This window comes from Corvus hawaiiensis, chromosome 9 (genome assembly GCF_020740725.1).
Source record: "Corvus hawaiiensis isolate bCorHaw1 chromosome 9, bCorHaw1.pri.cur, whole genome shotgun sequence".
NCBI classification, from domain to species: Eukaryota; Metazoa; Chordata; class Aves; order Passeriformes; family Corvidae; genus Corvus; species Corvus hawaiiensis.
Genome location: NC_063221.1, coordinates 16,591,869 through 16,610,142, shown reverse-complemented (window position 1 = coordinate 16,610,142; position 18,274 = coordinate 16,591,869). Strand labels below are relative to the sequence as shown.

The 18,274-nt window shown below is 39.9% G+C and overlaps 1 protein-coding gene across 2 annotated transcripts; it reads left to right on the top strand.

Moving 5' to 3' along the window:
• The first annotated feature begins 1,610 nt into the window (after positions 1-1,610).
• EPHX4 (epoxide hydrolase 4) lies at positions 1,611-18,274 on the top strand. 2 transcript variants are annotated; one of them, XM_048313111.1, is made up of 7 exons: positions 1,611-1,913; positions 4,792-4,877; positions 8,322-8,479; positions 10,502-10,630; positions 12,673-12,776; positions 13,720-13,868; positions 14,677-17,349. In XM_048313111.1, exons 1-7 carry the CDS (start codon positions 1,671-1,673, stop codon positions 14,810-14,812), a joined length of 1,005 nt encoding a protein of 334 aa, XP_048169068.1. In that variant the 5' UTR covers positions 1,611-1,670; the 3' UTR covers positions 14,813-17,349. The 2 variants fall into 2 exon arrangements, with proteins under 2 accessions (XP_048169068.1, XP_048169067.1); XM_048313110.1 differs by lacking the exon at positions 14,677-17,349 and adding an exon at positions 17,356-18,274 and having other exon boundaries at positions 1,615-1,913.

Here is an 18,274-nt window from a genome sequence, read left to right as displayed (position 1 = left end):
TAACATTCCTTTCTGCTGCTTTAGTTCATTTTACTTGATTTTCTAAAAAAGAAAAATTTTGAACTTGTTGAAACCAGCATTAATTCTGTCTCTGCCTTCAATGGGCCTAGGATTCAACACCAGTGTCTATATTTGTAAGTCTGAATTTAAAACAAGTAGGAGAAAGCATTTGGTATATTACAGACAAAAGTCATCTACAAGCTACGTTCCATGCATAGTGAAAAATTTGTATATATTCTGTCTGCATACATGCTTATCCAATTTTTTTTTAAAAAACTAGCTCATTGAATTACACATCTTAGAGTTAACAGATGGATGCTGTCTTTGTACCAGCTTCTACTTGCACTGCTGGACAGAGCAAAATTATTTCTTGGAAGTTAAGTTTTAATCCTACACACTCATCTGGACCAAGAACAAATTCTGTTTTTCATTAAATTCAAGTAAAATTTAACAACTCTGCTCTCTTCAAATGGCAAGAAGCTGCATGTAAACCTACATATTAGCTGTGACTCTCATGTGGTCTCCAAAAGTATCCTCTAGTCTGAGAAGCAAAGGATTAGGAGTAAAGGTAAGCAGGCCATGCTGTGAGTTAGATCAGGATTTGACATGCAAGCTCAATTATACTTTTCTGGTAGTCAGCAAATACCATGTCCACATTTTGTTATCTTCTAGACCAAATAAACTGTAATTTCTTATAACCTGCACTTTTATAACCTGTAAAATCAATTTCTTCATATAGTTGCACTTTTATGTACAGTTTTGGATTATGTGAACCATTCTAGTTTTAAATTACCCTTTACCCTGCATATCAGTAGGTTAATAGGAGACAGACTCGAGCCTTTTTTCTTACCCTGGCATCTGTGGCCTTGTATGAGACGTTGACCCCTTAGTGTATTCTTGTAGTGATTTACTAATGAGCAGGCAGGGGATTGTTCAGCCTCTGTCAGCCCTCAGGAGTTGAGATATCAATACAGAATAAGTTATGTTTAGGCAATTATATTGATATCTTTTTAAGAAATATTCATTAGTAATAGCATATAATAACTAAAATTGTAATACGTTTACAAAATCACCTCTAAATGGGTAATGGTGAAGGCGCAGTGAAAGAATGTAGTCTCGAAAAACACTACGGTGCAAGCACACGGCCCGTGTCTATCGCTATCCATCTCTAGCACGGCAATAAGGTAAGGGCGCTCAAGGGCGCGCTCGGAGTGTGCAGCGCGATCGCTGCCGGGGCCTGGGGCAAGCACGGTGGTGGGCGCGCTGCTCCCAGTGACATTCCGAGCGCGTTCCGATGTGTCTGGCGGCTCTGCCGGAGCGCGCAAGGTGGCACAGCCACATCCCGCCGCCGCAGGGACGTCTTCTCCCTTTTTCACCGCCAAATATCTGGGGAGCACAGCCCCTCCTTGGCCGAGCCCTGCGCAAGCGGGCGCGACTCCGGCCGCAGCGCCACCGCCCCCGAGGCGCCGCCCGGGGCCCGGCGAGCCCGGGCCGTGCGGGGCGGGCGGCCGGCGCTGTGCCCGGCGCTGTGCCCGGCGGCGGCGCGGGGCGAGGGCCGCGGGGCGGGCGCGCCGCCGCCGCCGCTCCCGGTGCCTCCACTCGGGCGGCTCCTGGCGGCGGCGGCGCTCCGAGCCCCTCCCGGCCGGCGGGGACGGCGACGGCGGGGCCCGATGGCGAGACCAGGAGCTGCGTGCCCTCCGCCCGCCCGCCGGGTGATGGTGGCCGCCCGGGCGCTGCTCTTCTGGGCACTGGTTTACAGCTACTGCGGAGTGTGCGCCTGCATCGCCGGGCTGCGGCTGCTCTGGAGCATCGGCCGGCGGCCGGGCGAGACCTTCCGCTGGGTGGTGCGGGAGAACCCCCCCTCCTGCCTCAACGACCCCTCCCTGGGCACCCACTGCTACGTCCGCATCAAGGTGAGGGCGCGGGCGTGGAGAGCGGGCCCTGCTGGGCGCGCAGGCAGCCACCCCCGCGCTGTGCATGGCACCCCTGCCCGCCTGCCCTGCTGTGCGGGGTGTGCTGTGCAGGGCACCCCTGCCCGCCTGCTCTGCTATGCGGGGTGCGCTGTGCATGGAACCCCTGCCCTGCTGTGCGGGGTGCGCTGTGCATGGCACCCCTGCCCGGCTGCCCTGCTGCGTGGGCTTCGCTGTGCATGGCACCCCTGGCTGCCCGGCTGCGTGGGCTGCGCTGTGCAGGGCACCCCTGCCTGCCCTGCTGTACGGGGTGCGCTGTGCAGAGCACCCCTGCCTGCCCAGCTGTGCTGTGCGTGGGCTGCGCTGTGCATGTCAGCCCTGCCTGTCCTGCCGTGCGTGCTCGCACAGCTGCGCGCATCCAGCGCCTGCCCGCACTGCCCGGGAAGCGGTGCCGTGCCCAGCCCGGCTGCGGGGCCTCAGGCCGGGAGGACGCGGCGCCCGGCCGGCCCGGGTGCGGAGCCCTGGGTGGGTGTTGAGGGGTTCGTCGGCCCCGGGTCTCCCGCAATCCACCGCTCCCTGCACCGCCTCTGCTCTCTCTGGTATTTACTGTTTGCCCAGTTGCACCCGGGAGCTCGTTTCGTGCATCACTGTTTGAGAGAAAACGTAGAGTAAGAAGCTAATTGCTGACCTCAGGTTGTTCAGTTTAAGCCACCAAACAATTTCTGTACTTGTCTCAGGTCTCTACCTGTGATTTACTCCTTTACCAAATGCTCTAAATGAAGTTGTATTAGCTAGGTTTCTTTTGCAGTTATAGGTGAGCAGAGAATGCACAGCAAGTAATGTCAAGTGCTATTTTTCATAAAATAAGCACAAAGATATCTGTTCCCAGGGTTCTGTGCAGATGGTTTCATGCCAGGCAGTACTAATATAAATTACTGAGCCTCAGTTTGTCATGATTTGCTTGTTTTCTTTTGCTAACATCATTAGGAGGCATGTGTGGGCTTTTTCACTCATATGACATGTTCTTTTTTCCTGTAGCACGAAGCAGTAAATGAACAGGCTGCTGGGGAAGTGAGAGGGGTATGACAGTAATAGAAGAGCATTTGGGGGCAAATCGAATCGCTGTCAATATCACAGTCGATCACTCATTTCAGGAAATAAGAAACTCTTGCTGTTGGATAACAGCAGGCTAATGGATTACTTTCCAAACAGATACATCCTACAAATCCATTCAGATTTCAATAAAGCAAACAGTCAGTGTTAGAAAAGGTGGCAACATCCTATGTCTGTTCTGGGGGGTGGATAAAAGGGAACAGCAGCAACTGAAAAAGTCGAGGATGGGCTTAGTTTGGGCCATGTGATATTTAAACTGCTGCTGTACAAATGACGATTGAATTTTCATGAGTAAAGGGGAGGTCCCAAGAGGACACTGACTGAAAGAAGCAACATGGAGGAGGGCTTACCCCCTACTCACCAAATGAGAAACTGTGGAAGGAGACTGAGAAAATTCTACATTTTAAAATATAAAAGGATCAAAGGCAGAGGGATCTGGAGAATTATACAGATGAGGTAATAGCCCCAAAATTTACTAGGAATTTACTTTTACCTCTAGGGACTTCAAGTTCGTTGGAATCCCAGAGGTGAAATACAGTGTGATTAGGGGCAAAACTGAGCAAAGTCCCTATTACATGCCGAGCAAGTATAAAAAAATCCAAATAGTTCTCTCTTCAGAGCCCTTTCAAGAATCAGAATGTAAGTTAATGGTTTTGTAGCTAGTTAGTGACTTACGAGTATCAAGTTATCTCAGAGCATTTGAAACATCTTTGGCAAGAAAACCTTTTTTGTACGCTTTTGTGATCCTTGCCCTGGTATTAGCTCTTGATGTGCAGCAAAGGCATGGGTTTTTTCTTTCTTTTTTTGAAATAGCAGAGACAGTGCAGGCTTTGTAGGAGCTGTACAACCCTCCTTCCTGCAGTTTCTTTCACATGACTTCTAAACAGTATTTTTTGAGCTAACTCCCAACTTCTGTATCCACTTGTGCAGAATTCAGTAAAACGTCTAGGTCATAATCACAGTTTATTTAAATTCTACTGGATTTGACCTTGAGTCAGTGTAAGCTTGTGTACATCCATTCAATTCAATAGCATTTCAGTGTTCAGCTTCTGCAGTAAGTAACTTGTCTGCTTGTAATTCTCATAAGACCCATTTTCTTAAAAGATGAATCAGAAAAAGTGACTATTGACAAGGCAGAAAGAAGATTATAACATTGAAGCTTAATTTTCTGAAGTGAGTCTGAAACCTAGAACAGTAAAAACTACTTGCTTTCTAGTTACTTAATTTTGATTGCTTTTGGTTGTTAAGAATCCACATGGTCCTTTATCATGCCAGAATGCAATGTGATGGTTTTAAATAGTTGCATAATCTTACCAGCTAACTGAAAGATTGAAAGTGCATTTAAAGTATACTGCCTTTTAAAATCTTTCTGTAAAGCACATGACTGGTGTCTGTGTGAAAGCAATGTTCTTGCTTTGACAGTAACCTGCATTTCCCAGTGGCTGTGCCAGGCAGTGCTCTGTCAGAAGCGTTGGTGTGCTCAGGGCTGGACTGGCACACAGGCACACAGCCTGGCAAGCAGTAGAGATGCTCCTTCCTGGAAGAAGCTATGGTGTCCAGGGTGTGGGATACTCAGCATTGCCAGTGTGTAGCAGATACCTGATCTCAGAAGTGCAGAAGGCTTCAGCTTCAAAACTGATAATCTGATATTTTTAGGTGCAATATATTGTTTCTTAAAATATGGTCTGAAACCATCATCATTGTCAAATCCTGAAATAGCAGTTCTATGGAGCAATAAAAACACACTCCTTTTTCTCTTTTTTTTAAGGATTCAGGGTTACGATTCCACTATGTGGCTGCTGGAGAAAGGGGCAAACCACTCATGCTGCTGCTTCATGGCTTTCCAGAATTCTGGTAAAACTCCCTTCACGATTTTCTATTATAAAAGAGGCTGCATATGATACCCCAGGGTGAACATCTCTGCTTAAATATCCCGTGTGATCCCTTATATGTATTTATGAGCACTAACTAATGGCATGAAGTTTTAGTAGGCAATGAACCATTGAAATGTTTTTTTCAGCTGCAGCATCCACAAAAAAATTCCTTCAGACTAATACAAACCAACCATCTTTTTTGTACTGCCAATCCATTTTCCTTAGGTATGTATCCTTTCCTGCAAACTTTGTGAAGGAACTGCTAGTTTTGAACAAATTTTCTGTGTGGATAGTAACTTGTACTATATGGCTAAACTTATGAATTATAGCAGAGGGTGTTAAACTAAGGATCCATTATATGTTAAGTGTAATATGGATTGCTCCATTTATTAAAAATACTATACATTAATTTTTAACTGGGGGAGGGAAAGAACTGTGAGTTCTATAGGCTATTGTGCAGCCTAATTTCAGAATGCTACTCTGGGAAAAAGCTTCTATTATTAGTTCATCACGAGATGAATGATGAATCAAACCCAATCCTAAATGTTTGTTTATAACAATGAAAAGCAGTCATGTGTCCAATGATTTAATTAAATTGCTCAGGCTGTCATTGTCAGGTTTAACTAGTGAAGCGTGGCTTACAGAACCTGCATGGAAAAAACAGTAAGGGAATATGGGAAGTACAAATGCCAGGAATTCAGCAAGGTAAATGATCCTTTTCCTTTCCAAACTCAGCTAAGGGGCTAGAGGCCACTGTTGGAACTGTGATCTTTAAATCTGTACTCAGGTCATACCATGCTGAACTCATCCAGGTAGAAAAGAGGTCAGTTCTCTTCCCCTAGCAATTTCCCCTAGGTACTAACACCCTTCAGGGTGAAGGGGCAGAATCACATTTATGTTAAGTTAAATTTATGTTTAAGTTAAAGAAGTACATTGTTCTAATAATAAATTACTATCTAAAATTATTAAAGCTGTAAATTTTGATTGAAAGGACAGATGGGGCAGTGCATATTCTATTCAAACATTATGCATATCTTGCATAAAGCATATTCTAACACAGTCAGGCAGTGAGACTACAGCTGATTTCCCCTACAGGGGGAAGAGTATTGGCGAAATTAGCATTTCATATACATATTCTACTGAAATCAGGTATATTATTTTTAAAAAGCAGAAAGTCATTCTTACAGTTTAGAATATCGAGTCATGCTACAAGTGACAGCTAATATATTGTAAAGTCTGACCATTCAAAAGGGTGAATAAAAAACCTGTTACATAGGTCACTGGGACCACCAATAGCATCGTTTTTCTATCGCTGTTTTTAAAAATAATACTACATGCTAATAGTCTGTAAACCAGTCACATTACCGATTCTCATGTTGGGTTGTTCATTCAATCAGTGAAGACTTTTTCATTCAGGAATAGTGATTGTTCTGAGAGCACAAGGTAAAATAACCACAATTTAAGAGAGATGTAAAGCAGCATCAAATCTGTATTGTTTGTCTAGGAAAATAAAAAGGATATGATCCACAATTCCAGTTCTTAATTTTAGCAAATCCTCTGCTTTCAAATGTTTCAAGGTTATAAATGGGACAAATACAACCAGACAATAGACCACTAAGAGTGATAAAGAATGTCTGAAGATGAAAGATCACTAAAGAATATCATGCACCAGAGCCAATAAGTGTTTTAGATGCATAAGAACTTGAAAACCAATATATTGTGGAAGGTCAATAATAAAATACTTTAAATTGGACATAATGTGTTGAGGCAGCTGAGTACTTATAAGTTGTGTGTGAGCGGCTACATTTTATACAACTTGCCTTTTAGAAAGAATGTGATCAGAAAGTCTCAAAAAAGATTCAACCTTATGAACATGGAGGCATTAATAACATTTCCAAATTCTGCTTGCAAAGCAGTTGCCCAATAGTTACATATCATATGGGGTAAAAGGGTTTCTTTGAATATAAAACCTACCCATTTGATAGGTCAGACATTTGGAGACTGATGGGCTGTTGTGAAAACAGAGGATGAGAATAGCTTGTAGACATTTTCTGAAAACAAAAATAGTTGATTTATTTATTTATGGGCCTGGTTCTTTCTTCTTACTGAAGTATATAGAACAGCTGCAACAGTTACCATGGCAAATTCAGCTTCCAAGTCATTATATAATGCCTTTAAAAAATTCATTCCTGGGGATCGCAGCTAAACCTTGTCTGAGCATTATATGGCACTGAAATGAAAATGTTCTGACTGTTTCGTTTATATGAATACAGATTCGTATGACTGAGTGTTCCTGTAACATTATTTAAGTTCAAAGTCCCTAACAGGCTGGAGACAAAGGTAAAGTGGAAGAGCCCATGGTCTGATACAGACACTGTTTGGATTAAGGTAGAATTCTGTGCATCACTCTTACAACCACCAATGATCCAAATGTTATATATCCTTTCTGTGAAACTGTTGAAACAAGCAGAAGTAAAAGCTAGATCCTAGCACAGAGGGATCATGTTTTTCATGTATCTTTCTATTACAATGTAAGAAGATATGGCCGTGTCTGTCTTGGTACTGGCTATTCTGAAATAGATTTGGTTTCAATAACAGCTGAAGGGCAGGTAGTTCTTGCAGGGTAAGACCCACCATTTTATTTTTATTTTTGCTTCATAACACACATCTAGTCACTGCATACTGTTACAGAGTGAGGAATAGCCCAGGCCTTTGCCCGAGTTCTTGATTTTGTATGTCTTTTGATGTATGTAATGTTATGACTCTTTTCCATAGAAACACAAGGAAGAAATACTTTGTCTGGTAGCCACACATTGAGAGAGCTTGCTCAGCAACAGTTCTGGTACAGAGACACAGATGAAAGTGTACCCAGGATAAATCCTATAAACTTCACCAAGATCATTTGTTATTAGCTGAATTTCTTTCTTTGGTTTATTTAGTGTATGAATTATCTGACGTTCTTTTTCTGAATAGAGTAAAAAAATGAACCACGCTTTAGGGCATGTGTCCCTGCTCCATCAAAACATGGCTGTGAGTAAGGGAGAAGAGAAAGCTTTTCAGACCTTACTTTTTGATACTACTATGGCTCCAAGGATGAAACAGAATAATCCTCCCAGTGGTTTGGTTTATGTCTGCTTCCTTTGCAGCAAAGGGACTGTGCCAGACTCCAGGAATTGAAAAACCCTGGCTCTGGCCATGCCCCACTTCTGGCAGCTGCACTTTGTTATTGGGGAATTCAAGAAGGGAGCACAAAACTACTGCAGCCACAAAGGGTCATCAGCACAGCACGGAAAGGAAAAATAATCTAATTGCAAACAAAGCCATGCTAGTTTACCCTCAAATATTTGGGTGCAAAAGCATTGAGTACATTTTTGGTATCATACTGCTTGACCTTGTAACTTCAACTTTTTTTCCCCTTTGTTAGGTATTCTTGGCGCCATCAATTGCGGGAATTTAAAAGTGAATATCGAGTGGTGGCCCTGGATTTGAGAGGTTATGGAGAAACAGATGCTCCTCCTCACAAAGAAAATTACAAGTTAGATTGCCTGATAGCAGACATAAAGGATATTTTGGAATCTCTAGGTGCGTTAGTAGAAGAAAAACCTACTTGACTCATAAATGACTTGATTTTCTAGGAAAAAAACCCCATAAATATGTAGCATTGGGTTTTTTAAAAATATATACGTATTACAGAGGTGTATAGCTATAAATCTAAGGACACTAATATTTGTGGACTATTATAAATTAAAAAGGGTTGTTTTCTAATTACAATTTGTATGTCAGTATAAGCAATATGTAAAGATGATTTTTCTGTCATGAGTTTTTTAAAAAAATCATATGTGCTGTAAAATCCAGCAGTACAAGTGTATGGTCTTTTTACCTAAGGAGTCTTTCTTCCCAACCACTTGTACTTAGTGCATAATATTCTGAGTTAGAGTCTTAAAGCACTTGCAGATGAAAGAATTTATATCAGATGACATTCTTCTTGCACAAAGAAGACATAATAAATATTGTGGGCTATACAGAGATGATGAGAGTACATCTGCTGTATTTAAAAAAAAAAAAGCCCTCCGAAAATACTACTGCACAATAGTCAGTTCTCAAGAGCCAAATCACTCTGTCTTACACAACAGTGAGAGCAGAAGGGAGAATGAGGGACATGCTGCTCTCTGTGGCAAATACAGTGTAAAGGTCTAGAGCTGAAGTGCAAAATTCACCCCTCCAGTTCAGTTTGAAGTGTCCCTGTTTGGGTGATAAATTGTAACCCCTGGTGAAGGATATTTCCCTTCCACACCAAGAGCAACGCAAGGGATTAGATTGTCATTCTCTGAATCATTTTAATTCCCTGGATACTCTAGCAATAGTAAAACAACTTACTTCATTTCATATGAAGAAATAATAAAGCAGTGATTCACGTTCTGAGATCTGAATTTAGGATTTGCTTTACTTGTGGTGTTTAAGTATTGGCAAAAGATTGGGCAGGCAGTCCTCACACAGTGTTGACACTTTCCAGCCTTTGCTGGTTGTGTTAATCTCCATGGTAATGCCATGGTTATGCTTGAGAAGTGCTCTCAGCATAATTCAATTTCAGAGGGATTTAAAATTTTTTGGAAAAAGCACTTCAGAGGCTTGTTATCTTTGTTTGTCCTAATCCCAAGTTAAATTCTTTTGGAGGACTCAATTATATCAAAAGTGCTCCAAAAGATTTCTATCCAAGAGGGTTTATAAGGTTCTTTGACAACTGTGTCCAAACTCATGTCAGAATTCTAAACATCTTGGCTTTTATATGTTTCATTTGTAGTCTGTGTGCTCAACATTCCAATCCTCGATGAGGAGGGTGATGATATGACACTATAGTATGTTTTCCAGCAGTGGTTAAAGAAGGAATAGTAAAGATTTCAAAACATTTGGTCACTATCCTGCCCATGCCCCTTCTATTCCTGCTAAAATAATACCATTTTTATTGATGAAAGAATAAGTATGTGAATGTCCAGAGCTTAAAAAATTGCCAACAACACAGTTTATGGAGAAAAGCTACGGGCCTCCTAAGTATATAAATGGGAGTGTATATACATGCTATATATATATCGCTATTAAGTGTAATGCCCACTTTTTGCATCATGATGGCGTTGAGTGCTTAACCTCTGATATTCAGAGAAATTCATTAAGATTAATTTTGTTCTGGAGGTGCTCAGGAGATTGCTCAGTCTTTTTGTCTGCAGTTTCAAACTCCAACCTCCCTAAACATGGTAAGTGTACATGTGTTATAAGGACTGCACATTGAAGTGTCTATCTGACCCTGCATTGGCCAAGATGTCCAGGGTGGCCATCTGGATACTGAGTGACTTTAAGTTGACATGGAGGTAGTATAGGTAAAGTTTAATGAAGTCCAATTAAATAATTTTAAGTATTTGTAAATTTTTAAACTATAACAGTGCCCTATTTTTTCTGACCATTAGTAATGGAAGCAGTGCAGTATTAAAGTTACCTTAATAAATGTCCTGAACCAGCTATTTAGCCCACTAATGATTTTATTATATGTGATAATTTCTATGGATACTAATGCCTTTGAAGTAAAAGCATGTATCTGTGTTTATGTGGTAGGATATAACAAGTGTGTGTTGATTGGCCATGACTGGGGAGGAATGATCGCTTGGTTAGTGGCCATATGTTACCCTGAAATGGTGACTAAGCTGATTGTGGTTAATTTCCCTCATCCTTCTGTATTTACAGGTAAGTTTTACAGTAGCCTTTGTTAACCCAAAGTATCTGCATTTTGGTTATGATGGTGTTTACTTTGAGAACCAACAGCCTGCCCCTTTAGATGCTCAGTAGATGAGCTGCCAGTACTCTACGGCTCTCACTGTCTGGACTGTATTTTACGAAGCAGTAAGATATCGAGTATTTGACTTCTGGAAATAGATTTATTGTAGGAAGTGGAATGCTTGCAAGAAAAGTTACCAATGTTTTTTTAATCCTTGAGGGTCCACAAACAATTTTCATACATACGAATCTGTTTTGTTTCACTTTATCAGGATAAAATTCCTGAAGAGGGGTGTATATTGTATTACACTTTGGTAAAGGCTGCACTGCATTATTAAATCTTCATAAACCTGCCTTTGTATAAATATTAATCAGACATTAGAATTAAATCCTGATTGAGGTGACAAGTGACAGTTTATGATCTGGTACAATATTCATTGGAAGAAGACAGTCTTTCCAGACTACTTACTAGATGCTCAGGAATGTACTAGTACTGTGCTGAAACAAGAAATTGTTTCACAGTTTATTGTGTGATAGAGTTGAGTTTGTCTACAACTCAGAATTACAAAACATTTCATAGGAATTATATCAACATTCAGTAATGAAAATGAAAGTACTATGTCACTACTTTTAATTTTTTCAGTTGCTGGCTTTACCCTATCTCCATTTAAAAAGTTACCCCATTTCCCCAGAAATAGCTAAGAATATTCAGTGCAGCTTTAATTTTTATTTCAATTGAATGTAAATCTGACCTTACACCACCATGGGATCAGAACCATCCACATTTGTTGTTCTCACAGTGTTCTTGGGCGCTTTTCTAAGATACTGAAGAACATCTGCCAAGTAGTTAATCCACACTTACCCTTGGAGAGGTGTGTTCGCCACACAAGCAAGCAGGAGTTTTCACTGAGAGCAGGAGCAAGGCTGTAGAGAAGACAATTGTATTTTATTATAGTATTTGTTTGTATATTTGTTGAACTAAAAAATCTGTTCTGTAGCTTGATAAATTCTCCCTACATCAAATTTATTCTACTGTGGATTGAAAGAAAATACAGAGTTTATAAATAGTACAGAAAACTAATGTGATCAGTGCTGACAATGGTCCATCAGGAAAAATATAATGGGTAATGCAATTTAAGAATGTATAAGATAGGAAAGTTTAGAAGATAGCTAACACTTCAATTTATGTTAGCTTAAAACTCATTTTTATTCACTGTCAGAATTAATATTTCAGAGATACATCCTGTGTTGGGAATGCAGTTTTACATTCCTGAATTTGCACCTGTAAAGGATAATTTCTAGAATTCCTAGCACCTGCACACATTGTGTGCTTGCTTTGAGGGAGTTAGGTATTTGAATGTCCATGTTGGCTCTTGAAACTCATTGGAGACACAGATCTACAATTTTTAAAAAAGAGTCAGTGCAAATTTGTCATAGATATAATTTTCTTTTGCTCTATATGCTCCTATGTCTTTAAAGATGACTGTAAAAATCTTTTAAAAATGACTCTGTAACCTTGATTACAGTTCTTGAAATTGCCAAGAAGGTGCTGTTAGAAAAATTCTATACTTCTATGAACAGGAGTGATGCAGTCTTTAGAATGTCAGTGGATCATCATCTACAGATTTATGTGCATCACATCATTGATGAGAGAAATACCTATTTATGCCTTTTACTCCATATCTGGGAAAAAATGCTTTGGACTAGCTACACAAATAGTTCTCTAGGTGAAAACCTACCATGCAATTAAACTCTCCAGTGTTGCTGTCCTCACCTAATCTCTGGCAAACTTTTGTTTTACTGGCTGTTTGTACTAACATTTGTAAAAGAAGTGTGTTCTAATGGCGACATCATATATTTACTCCTGAAACAATAATCATCTTTTGTCACACAGCATACTTTAATGTAATATTTTTAAAACATTCCTTTAAGTTTAAAAAATAGTAATATTAATAGTGATTTTGTTTGAACCATCAGTTTTCATTTTTAATTCATGGACATTTTTGTTTCAGAATACATTCTACGACATCCATCACAATTGATTAAATCTGGTTACTACTTCTTTTTCCAAATGCCATGGTTTCCTGAATTCATGTTTACACTAAATGATTTCAAGGTGAGCAAAATGAATGCTCTTGTTTATATATGTAACTGTGAGTAATGGAAGAATTGCCACCTACATTGATCCCTTCTGATGTAGTTATAATTACTGAAAAAAATACAGAGCTTCCTGATTTTTCTTCTTAAGCTTTATATAAAGCAGGATACAAGTACTTAAGAGTCTCTGAGATTAACTCTTACTTCTGCATTTCTGGGAGGTGCTGAGGGACAGACTTTTAACCTCCAGCACTGCAGTGCATCATTCCACCTAGAGAGTCAGCTGGTTTTACTTGTGCCCATACCAGTGGGACATCATTGGTGCCTGGGGAATCCCTGCTGCCTTGTCTGAAGCTCCTGTGTGCAGTGGGACATCCTCTTATCTCTCAGCGTCTGCCACAGGGCAGGCAGTGTGGGAGTCCGGGCATCACATTCAGCCAGGTGGTTAATTCTGCCTGAGAAGCCGAGGCCAACACCTTGTATAACCTTAAATATAATTACAAGCCGATAGAAGAGGACAAAGCAGCTGCAGGATACACCCTCCTACACACCAACAGCCCCCATGCACAGCTCCCGGTGCTGCACACACAGGGCACAGCCAGCTGGGAGGTCATGAATCATCCTCCCTCCTGCCCTGTCACCTGCTGGGGTCCATCCCAAAAAAAAAAGTATGTGCCTGCACTTGCCTTGCCTGTCACAGGTGGCAGGTGAGGATGCAGTAACTTGGTAATACTGGTATTTCTCTATACTTGATAATTCTGAAATAAGTTATACTCAAGATGTTTACCTTGTGCTTTACACGTAGCTCTCTAAAAACCCATTTGAACCATTCATTATACTTTGAACATAAATAGATTTATAAATATGCATAAACTGATTTTAGAAAGATGTGTCCTGTTGAAGGAGAGAAATCACATTTTCTAGCTATCTGACATAATAGCTTTTTCTTCTTGCTTTTATAGGTTCTGAAAAGTTTATTTACCAGCCAGGCCACTGGAATTGGAAGGAAAGGCTGCAGATTAACTGCAGAAGATATTGAAGCTTATCTCTATGTCTTTTCACAACCTGGAGCATTAACAGGACCCATTAACCATTACAGAACTATTTTCAGGTCAGTATAATATTCCCAAACGAAGGAAAATACTCTAGAGAGTCCCCTGGAGCTCAAAAGTGTTACTGCGGCTCCTCTCCTGCCGCTGAAACAGAGAGGGAAAACCCCAGGTGTGTTCCTGAAGCCAGGAATGGGCTTCACTAGGTCGGCCACAGGCCCGGTACAGCAGTGAGAGGCCAGGTGTGTTCTGTGAGGTGTCCACACAAAATGGCAGAACAAGCAGAGTGCACATAAGGAAAATCTTTGTTTCAAAATCTAGTAAAGCAAAGACCCTTCCTCATGCACAGCCCCTGTGGCAATCCCAAAAATCCACCTCTAAATAATACTTTAAAAATTAACATCAATTAATTGTTTGCATTACAATTCATACTAAGTTATGATAATATCTATCAAGAGCTTATTGTTACATAATACTATTAGATGACCTGGCATCCAAGTATGTTACCCTCACTTGTAACTTTACAAAACCGTATCTGACGCAATTTTATTGTGTTTCAGCTATTCATGTTTTTCAGAAAGGTGGGAGAGGTTTTTTTATCACTAATACTAACACTAACCTAACTTGGTTTGGGTTTGGGGTTTTTTTGTTCCTTTATTGGTCTTAGCAGACTCACTTCATAGAGTAAAACAGAGATAGCATCATAATAGGAAATATTTTTGCAAGATGAATATTTATTTTCTCAAACAGTTTTCTAATGGTTTTAACCTTCCTGAAAGGAGTTGGCTTGGCCTTAGAGACTGACACCCATTTTTAATCTACCAAAAACAGGGCCAGAAGGTCTTAACTCTGCATGTATTCTACTTATAGCACTAACTTGAAGGACTGTATCAAGAAGAGTGGCATTGAACTTGTTTTTCCTTTACTGTCTCCAGTCTTCAGCAGTGATAAATGTCCTGCATGCTTCTCTAACACAAGACCAGCTTCCCAATATCCTTTAAAATGACAATTCCCTTCTTTCCCTAAACTCAGGCAGTAGATATTTGAAGTCTATTACGTTTCCATTTTCCATGGTCCAAATTTACTGCCACTTCTATTGTTCTTTCTGTGCCATCCATGCTGTCACTATCAGGAGAGCAATCAGCAGGGAAAATACTGTGAGGAAAGCAGGGATCTGAGCTAGGATCTGATCTGTCTTGTACAAGCTGAGACAGAACTGGAAGAAGAAAGCAGAAAGCTAACCCCAAGCATGGCTGACAATGGGGAATAAATGAGATGGCTGTGCTGGTAACAGTACAGTGATTTAAAGCTATGCAGAGAGCAGTCAATGACATCAGCTGGGATGTCCAAGGGTGCCGGGGCTGCGTGGCTGCCCAGCGGCTCCCTGGCGCTGCAGCTGCTCGGGGCAGGGCTAATGAGATGCTGCAGAGGCGTGAGCGCCCCGAGCCCTGCTCGTTCCATTGGCCACAGCACCTCGCATCACTGCGTGTGCACATTAGCCAGATGCTCCTCTGACAGCAGCAGTGATGTGTCTGTGATAGCTGAATTGCTCTGGGAGTGACATGAGACAAATGAAAGAGTTGTGAATGTTTAAACTATTGTGTCAGGCCTTTTCAGACTCAAAAAGAAAGCATAGTATCAGTTATAAGTCAGAAAGTATCTTCACAGCTGTTAATTCCTCTGTGTGTTTTGTGTGTTTGTTTGTGCCTTGTTTGCTTTATTCTTCTAATGAAAGTACACCTGTACTGAATTCAGAGAACCTTGTTTATGTGCTATCAGCCCCAATGCAGCAGGCTTTGGGCTGGAAAGAAAAGATCAGTCATTCAATTCTTGCCACCAGTTCTGATGGTCACACCTTATGGGATGGGAATTGTGAAATGTGAAAACTGGATTGCAATTTTTCCTTTCTCTCATCTAAGTCATTAAGCAGCACTTGGATGCTAATGACTTGTATTCACCATAACTCCCAGTGAGCTGATACTGGTGACCTACATGTTAAAGGTTTCTAACGCATTACTATCCACTTGGAGTTTCATTCTTCAGAGCCTGATTTTTCTGGAATGTTATTTCCAAAGAGATGACTGAAATAACCTACTTCCATCCATCACCAACACATCTTTTCCTACATAGCACATTGGTCATTCCCATCACTATACATTAAATACAAACACTTTGAGAAAAAATCCATAAAGTTTTTCTATCATGCTGGGTTAGGAAAGATAGGTAAGAAGCTGGAACTTGAATTTCTTCTGATACGCTATTTGTTTAGAAATGGGATCAGTTCTGTTATAACAGTTCAGAAGTACTTCGCTGTTTACAGAGAAGCTGTATAACAATGCTGCATGAATGTCTGAGTGTTTTTCAAAAACTTCAATAATGGAACTTCCCTTTCTAAATGTGAAATCTGTGCATTAATCATTATTAAAGGTGATTTCTAGAAATTTCAGGCATGATATCATTTCCTCTATTCCAGACTGAACAGAAATAAAGTGTAGTTCACAGGCAATGAAAAGTGACCAAAAAAGCCTGTAAAAAGCCTGATAGAGTTTACTTAAGTGAGGCTACAAATCTTGCAAGGCACAAAACAGTAAACTCTACAGTAGTGAAAACACACACATGTTAATAGTGAGAGATCCAAGATACTGGATTAAAAGATAAAGAGATTAGTCTAAATGCACTGAATCAGATCAGCAGATTATCAGTTTTTTAAATTGGTACTACGAATAAGATGTGGTTCAGTGGGTGACGTCAGGTTGTTTGCAAAATGAGATTTAAATCCACTGGTAAAAAAGGCCATTTCAAGAATTTTTGTAATTCCTCAATCAAAATGAAATTATTATCTAAAGTGATCTTTTATTAACATTTATTGACTTCTCATGTAAGTAGAGAGGCAGAATGTCTTCAGTCTCGATTTCTTTGTCTTATTTTAAACTAAGACATGTCATCTGCTTTGTCTTCCCTTTTTACAGAGCAGAGTCTCTTAACTAACTGCTAAGTTTAAAACTAGTACTTACATATATCATAAGAGTTTATTCAGGAAATCTTTTTTATACATTACTGGTTTAAAACAATCCTGGTTTTGCATTAATATAATAAAGATTTGTATCCGATCAGATGGAATCTGTTTTGAATTGTCATAGCTAGTCTGTCACTGTATGTGGCTAAAAGTAAGTAATTCAAGCTTAGATAAATATTTTAGCATCTTTGAAATGTGCTGGAATAAATTCTGATGGGTTAATGCTGAAAAGTCTTTCATTCTAGATCCTTGTATCTTTCATAACGTCTGTAGTATGAGGTAATATTTATAAAATACTCAATTTTAAATAATTGTATTAAGAAAAAATAATTAATTTTTACTGAAAGTTTAAGTAGGTCATTTTGGTAGAACTTGGAGTCACAGTGGTTTTTTGGTATTGTAGAAGATACCGTGGAACCTAGAAAGTTTACAATGAGATTCACTGCATTGATTTCAAAAGCTGTGTTGACTGAAATGTCTTGGTGATTTTTTTATTAAAATAAGACCTAACTAAGTGTGTTTTATTTTCAAAGCTGCCTACCTCTGCAGCACCATGAAGTCATCATGCCAACCCTGCTGTTATGGGGAGAAAGAGATGCATTTATGGAAGTTGAGATGGCAGAAATTACAAGGATTTATGTTAAAAATCATTTCAGATTAACTATTTTGTCAGAAGCCAGTCATTGGCTCCAGCAGGATCAACCTGATATAGTGAACAAGTTGATATGGACCTTTCTTAAGGAAGAGATAAAAAGAAAAAGAGAATGACTGTTTGTACATGTTTTAAGGGGTCTAAATAAAAGCTCTTCAGATTTAAAACCTAATTGTTATCAGGGCCATATTTCCAGCCTGCCTTCTATTTTGAGCTCTGTTAGAGAAAAGTGTTTTCATTGTACTGTACATTTGGACACTAATCGTACTAAAAGGAGTATGAGAATATATGATACCAACATTGGTTTTACCTGTATACTTGTATTTTGCACATAAAAACACCTGCCTTAAAATACATATGTATTTGTACAGAAAGAAAATCATAGATAGTTGCTTGGTTTTGTTTTCTCCCTTGCTTTACAGTTTTAATGTGTGGTGCCTTTTACAAATTTATAATGAAAAAATAGAGTGGTGCCATGCTGAAGAAAGTCACAAGTTTTCATTCTAGATTTGCCTGAATTTTTTTAATGTATTTTACCATTAAACAGTAATTAACTCTTTTTATCTATATTTTAGCATACTGAATGATTGAAAATTTTCTGGGTACGTTTCTAGTCTTCAAGTGAATAATGATCCGTATCTTGTTGTATTGTTGAATGCAGCTGCTATGTGCAATGTGTTTTTCTTTCTTGACTAAAAAATGGGAAACCTGTACACTCCACATGTCTGAACAAGAACAATGGAAAATTAAGATATAACGTATCAAATCCACCTCTGTCTAATAAAATGCAACTTACACGA

Bases quoted from the DNA above. Each gene is read 5' to 3' on its own strand.
- EPHX4 (XM_048313110.1), top strand. From the start codon at position 1,671: ATGGCGAGACCAGGAGCTGCGTGCCCTCCGCCCGCCCGCCGGGTGATG. The intron at 1,914-4,791 runs GTGAGGGCGCGG...CTTTTTTTTAAG, and splicing joins ACTGCTACGTCCGCATCAAG to GATTCAGGGTTACGATTCCA. The intron at 4,878-8,321 runs GTAAAACTCCCT...CCCCTTTGTTAG, and splicing joins CATGGCTTTCCAGAATTCTG to GTATTCTTGGCGCCATCAAT.